This window comes from Misgurnus anguillicaudatus, chromosome 10 (assembly GCF_027580225.2).
Source record: "Misgurnus anguillicaudatus chromosome 10, ASM2758022v2, whole genome shotgun sequence".
Classification (NCBI taxonomy): Eukaryota; Metazoa; Chordata; class Actinopteri; order Cypriniformes; family Cobitidae; genus Misgurnus; species Misgurnus anguillicaudatus.
In genome coordinates, this window is record NC_073346.2 from 22,934,991 (window position 1) to 22,941,271 (window position 6,281).

The 6,281-nt window shown below is 36.4% G+C and overlaps 1 protein-coding gene across 1 annotated transcript; it reads right to left on the reverse strand.

Annotated features, from left to right (window-relative positions):
* Positions 1-53: 53 nt before the first annotated feature.
* LOC129449042 (uncharacterized) lies at positions 54-4,917 on the reverse strand. Its single transcript, XM_055211797.2, has 2 exons — positions 4,417-4,917; positions 54-2,675 (listed from the first exon to the last, which is right to left on the reverse strand). Exon 2 carries the CDS (start codon positions 2,669-2,671, stop codon positions 1,868-1,870), a length of 804 nt encoding a protein of 267 aa, XP_055067772.2. The 5' UTR covers positions 2,672-2,675; positions 4,417-4,917; the 3' UTR covers positions 54-1,867.
* Between the last annotated feature and the right edge of the window lie 1,364 nt (positions 4,918-6,281).

The following is a 6,281-nucleotide window of genomic DNA, read 5'->3' on the forward strand; positions in this document are numbered from 1 at the left end:
GATATTACAAACTGCCCGAAAATAGTCCCCTGCCATTGAAAGTAATCAAGGGGACTATTTTCGGGCAGTGCGTAATGTCACTATGCCTTCTGCAGCCATGTTACATCAGGAAAGTCACAAGTCTGAATCTGTTGTTATTTGAAACAGTACTTGTACACATATCTGTATGTTGCATAAGCTGAGTTTATGTGTCTAGATGCTATTATACACTTTCTCAAACCATGGCACAGGCCTACATAACAGAGTAAATGTACATGCATGATAGTATATTTTAGTTTAGTGGTTTGCAGAGAACATAATCTTAGTGTGGCTCCTCATGTGTCACTGGAGCAAAAAACACACAGTCCTAAAGCCCTCTGACTCGTGATGTCAAAGGCAGCAGACAAGGGAAAAACAACTACTAATATATATATCATTTAATTAAATAAAACATTTGAAATTTATATGTTGCTTTTTAAAAAAAATTCCTTAGGAAAAGGATGGTTTTTGCCCTTTTAATTTAATGTGGACTGCCCATGCTAACTGAACTTTGACTCCTTGTTTCAGACTGATGCTATTCTAGAGATTGTTAATCCATGTTAAGCCGTGATTGTAAGACCACAAGACAAGGGAATATGTGACGCTGATGACAGCAGTCATACAGTCAGGATTAACATGCAGTAATGAAAATCATAATTTATCGCTATATGAACTCTTGAATGTTGCCCGTATTTAACTGGCACCTGTTATGTGCTGGTGCATTGTAGAAACTTGTTAAATTTATAACACGCGAAACATGCTGCATGCAGAACGGCCAAGAAAGAATTCAGACAAACTGTTTGTGTGCCCATGCATCTATTTATATGCATTGTCTCACGGGTGGCCTCCTTTCATTTTTGCTCTGACATTTCTGTGAACTATAAAGACCTCCACTACAAACACAACGGCACGTACTGTAGGGCAGCCGCTGTTATTTTGGGCTTGTGTGGGATGGACCAAAGAAAAACAGGATCAAAGTATAATTGATTACTAACAATACATGAACAGAATTTAATGTCACTATGAAACTAATGTAAGGAAATCACAATTTATATTACTTAACATTGAGGTTTATGCATTTCAAAGGACAACTAAGTGTAAGACAGCAATTTTGATGTAAAGTGTCTTTGCTATTCTCATTTAATAATAAAAAAATTAAAAAAATAAACCAATTTCACTTATGTGACAGTCAACTACTGTATGTTTCTCTCTCAGATAAGTTAAGATTAGCAACTACAGTTACAAGTACCATTAGCAGTGGCGGCTCGTGACTCGCGTAATTCAAATTAAATATTCAGAGTGTCATGTGTGTTGCTTGTGTTTTCAAAATATGTGTTTGTTGCGTCATGTGAACCATGTGCATCACATATTTTGTCAAAATAAGTGCCTGCTGCACACGCGTCAAAACCGTTTATGATAAAAGAGATGCTCACGTTCCCAAAATACACGCAAGACACTCCCTAACAGTAAACTCTGATTACGCATGAGATTATGCGAGTATCTGGCAAACATGAGCATTTCTTTTATCATAAACCCTTTAGACGCATCTGCAGCAGGCACATACCTGTTGTGACAAACTTTGCATCGAGCGCCCTCGAAAAAAGAAGTCACGGCCGCCACTGAGCATTAGTAGTTATTTTTTTCAAAGTGACTTACAGTGCATTCAAGGTTAAATGACATTTAATAGACTTAATGGGGCATATACGGATGTGGCTGTGACCCACAATATTTAAAAATGAATATGTGACACACACTGTACCAGGTCTCTTTGCAACCTATAATCTCTACAGTATAAGATCAACTGTACAACTAACTACCAAGGACAGCGAGAATGACAGGAGTCACAAGACTACCAATCCTTCAGCTCTGCTTTTTCCACTGTCTTTAGAGATAAGTCTGTGGGATTCAATAATGTGACTTCCACACCTTCCAGTCCCAACTTGTTTCGATATGTCCGTTCTGGAAGAGGCGGAGCCTCTGGGTCTAAGGAGCCAATCAGGCAGTCATTAAGTTTGATAACAGGCAATGTTAATGTTTCCAAGTTCCTGTGATCGTTGAAAGAGGGTCGTGTCTCCATGTTTACCTGTCCGGAGTTACAGGAGGATGGAGAAGAACACCTAAGGGTCGGAAGGTCCACACCTTCATCCAGGCAATGGATGTTGAGCTCAGACAAGTTCAGTGTATGTGTATTGGTGTTTAATTCTGTTTGCGAAAACCACTTTGAATTGCTATTGCTGTGTTTCTGAGTTTGTTGTACCAGAGGGAGGATCTCCTGGTTCTCTACTTGGCCGTGTGATGGTTCCTGACGTAGTTCCTGGTCACGATTCTCATAGAGAATTGTATTGGCACAAATAAAAATGAAAAGGCCCACTCCCATGATGACAGGACCAATTAGTTTCAGTTTCTCTGAAGAGGTGCGTCCGGTTGAAACATGAAGTGGTGTTGGTCGGCGTGGTTGACTGTTCCAATAACCTCCCACAGCAATGCCGATTCCTACTATTAGCAAAAGCCCAGCGAACAGCAAACAAGCCCCTGGTACGGATCGCAGTCGCAGTCCACCAGTCGCAGGCCCTGTATCCTGCTTTAGGGGTGGAGTCTCTGACTCTGGCACAGTAACAGAGACTTTTTCTGTGGGAGGATTTACCTCAGACATTCTTCTGGAAAAGGGGAAAAATAGGCTACATCTGTAAATCTAAACCATTTTTAAACCTTAGTCAACAACTCAAACACAAATTCTACTTCAAAACAGGAAGTCCAGAAAAGGATCATCTATGCATTTGTAGAAATTGTAGAGCTCAACAGCACAGCAGATAAAAAGTACATAGCATAAATGAGCCATTGAACAGTAAATAACATCATTATATCATCATCTCATATTTGTCCTTTAGGCACAAAACAATATATTACATCATGTCTGACACTTATAGAATATGTATGTGTAGTCTTTTCTTTGTCAAATTTATGTTTTGGGACTTTAAACTAGGTTTACATTAATAGAAATAATACTACACTGCAAAAAATGACTTTCTTACTTAGCAAAATGACCTTAGAAAATAAGTCAAGTTTATAAACAAAAAATATACAATTTAAGTGAATTTGTGCTTAAAACAAGCAAAAATACACCCCATTGGTAGATATTTTTGCTTGTTTTAAGCACAAATTGTTTAATTTTTGTCTAAAAACTAGACTTATTATCTTAGGTCATTTTGCTCATCATGAAAATACATCTTGATTTAAGAATTTTTAGACATTTCTACTGAAAACAAGAAAAAAATACTAAGTAAGAAAGTAATTTTTTTCAGTGTATAGACAAATTCATCCACTTGACTTTAAACCGTCAAATTGACATTCGTGAATATTGGTTAAAGAGTGAATATGGATAATAGTTAGTACTGAAGGAAAAATAAGACAATGTTCAAACACCAAAATATTTTTTATGTAAAAGTAAGAATATTTACCATCTCCATTATTTCACAGTGCACACTGCAAAAAAATACTTTCTTACTTAGTATTTTTGTCTTGTTTTCAGTAGAAATATCTAAAAATTCTTAAATTAAGATGCTTTTTCTTGATGAGCAGAATGACCTAAGGAAATAAGTCTCGTTTTTAGACAAAAAATATACAATTTAAGTGAATTTGTGCTTAAAACAAGCAAAAATATCTGCCAGTGGGATGAGAAAAATTAAAAATCTAAAAATATTTTTTTTTCCCTTAAACACTAAAATTAATCAAAATATTCTCACCGCATTGGCAGATCATTTTGCTTGTTTTAAGCACAAATTCACTTAAATTGTATAGTTTTTGTCTAAAACTTATGTTCTTACGTCAATACATCTTGATTTAAAAAATGTTAGATATTTCTACTGAAAACAAGACAAAAACTAGTGCAAGCATTTAGTCTCCTTTCCTTTATTATTGTTTTTAGGCCATTTTGGGATTTTCGGATGCGCACACTGGTATTTTTTAATACTAAAAGAAGATATATGGAATGCATGCATTATAACAGAAATCCAATCAATTCTTTTTCTAGAAGCTATTATTATTTGTGTTGAAGAAAACTAATCCTTGACAATCCCTGCATAATCCTTATTTTTAAAGTACTTTGTGCATGCGAAATGTCTTATAGTTTACCCTGCAGCAGCCAGTAAGGCAGTACAATACAACTGTGTTCTTTATCTACAATAAATAAAAAAGCAAATAAATAAAACACAACGCGCAATACGCATGCGCACAGTATTGGTAGCCCATACAAAGTTGAAGTTTTTCAAGAATGCATTTTCCTTTAAAAACTAATGACCCCCCCCCCCCCACACACACACACACAGTATTATAAATACACATACAGTTTTCTTAACGTAGGCTAATCATATGCCTGACGTTGTTAGCGTATAAACTCACCTCAGTCACTTCCCCGCTGGTGACACATGATGAGTAGCGTCTCTTTCAACGGCGGGAGCGCGCGCTTCTATCTACAGACTGTGAAGAAACTGCTGCACGGGCGAATCTGTCATTCACCAGCCCACGTTATTGTGATGGGAGGGGCTTTAATCTTAAAACCGTGTGCCGTGTGGGAGTGTGAGAGAGTGAGTTACTGTGGTTAAAGGGTCATGGGAATATTTCTACAGGCCCGTTGGGTCCCACGGATATTTCAGGCTTATTAATCAGCATTATATTCTATTATACATACAAATATTTCTTTAAATACCATATGAACAATGGCAAACATTTTGAATCTTTACATTAACCAATTATCTGTAAAATAAGGCAGTTAAAAATGTACCCAGTAGCTGTCCATGTACAGTAGTAGCTAACACAGAAACCATTTGCATAAAACACAGACCTATACCTGAAGCCCTGTGCAATGTATCTTAAAGGGATAGTTCACCCCAAAATGAAAATTCTGTCATCATTTTCTCACTCTCATGTAGTTCCAAACCTGTATAAATTTCTTTGTTCTGATGAACACAAAGTAAGATATTTTGAGGAATATTTGAAAAGCTTGGTTCCAAAACGCAATAAATCTATTTTGACTAATTTGTGTTTTCTACCAAGAAAGTGACAAGATGAAACCACTATTTTTTGTTACAAACTTTCACATAGCATCTTTAGGTTATAATAATATTACAAATTAAAATCCATAATTTGATTGAATAGATTTATTATAAAAACGGATTCTTTTTCCCGCAAAATGCAATAAATCCATGACATTTTTAAAAATGTTATACATTTATTGAATCAATATATAAATGTGCATTCATCTTTGCCATGTTATATTCATTTAGATGACTAGTGGTATACACTTATTAAAAAAATATAAAAATAAATCCAAACACTTACTTTGTCATATTAAGAACACTTTCATTGCTGCTGTCATCCTTGGGACGTCATCGCTGAACTTTTTTGACAGCAATCAGCTGTAAAATGTTTTGGTCCTGCTCAATTTTCGTTGACCTCAAGTAAAATAATGAATAGTTTTTCGTAAAAGATCCCCTGGGGTCAATGTGTTAGCATGACAGAAGCTTCATGCTGTCGTGTGAGAACAAGCCACAGACGGCATTTTTCCTTCACCCGAGTGGCTTATGTTCCTTCCCCGCCAAAGAAAACCACCACAGGTTTATCAATGCCAGCAAAAGTATTATTTTGTTTTTGTTTGTTTGTTGATCACGAAGTACAAAGTAGATGAGAAAAACTATTCAACGCCCCACCATTGTTGTTTACAATGCGTGGAATGGTGCGCTGTTATTTGTTGAGCAGATTTATTGCATTCTGCAGAGAAGGGGGACTGGCGTTTACCACGTTTTGGGAAAAAAAGATGACAGAATAACAGCGGATATAGGATTTTGCGTAAAATTAAGAATGTACTTTTTAATACTGACCTGATACAACACTGACTTTGGTGGTAACAATTTATTTATTGTGTTTATTGCGTTTTGGAACCAAACTCTTAATTTTTAACCAAACCCAAAAAAAGTATTATTTTTCCCACTATGGAAGTCAATGGGGCTCATGATTGGTTTGGTTACATACATTCCTTAAAATATCTTACGTGTCGGAGCCGATGGTGTAGTGGGCAGGGCTTCAACATGCTTTCGGTGACACGAGTTCGATTCATGGCTCGTGGTCATTTGCCGATCCCATACCCCTCTCTCTACTCCTTATACTTTCCTGTCCTCTACTTAACTTACTACTAAATAATGGCAAAAACTGGCCTATATATATGCGTCAGTTAAGATGCATCAATTGGTAGAGCATTGTGTTCTGCA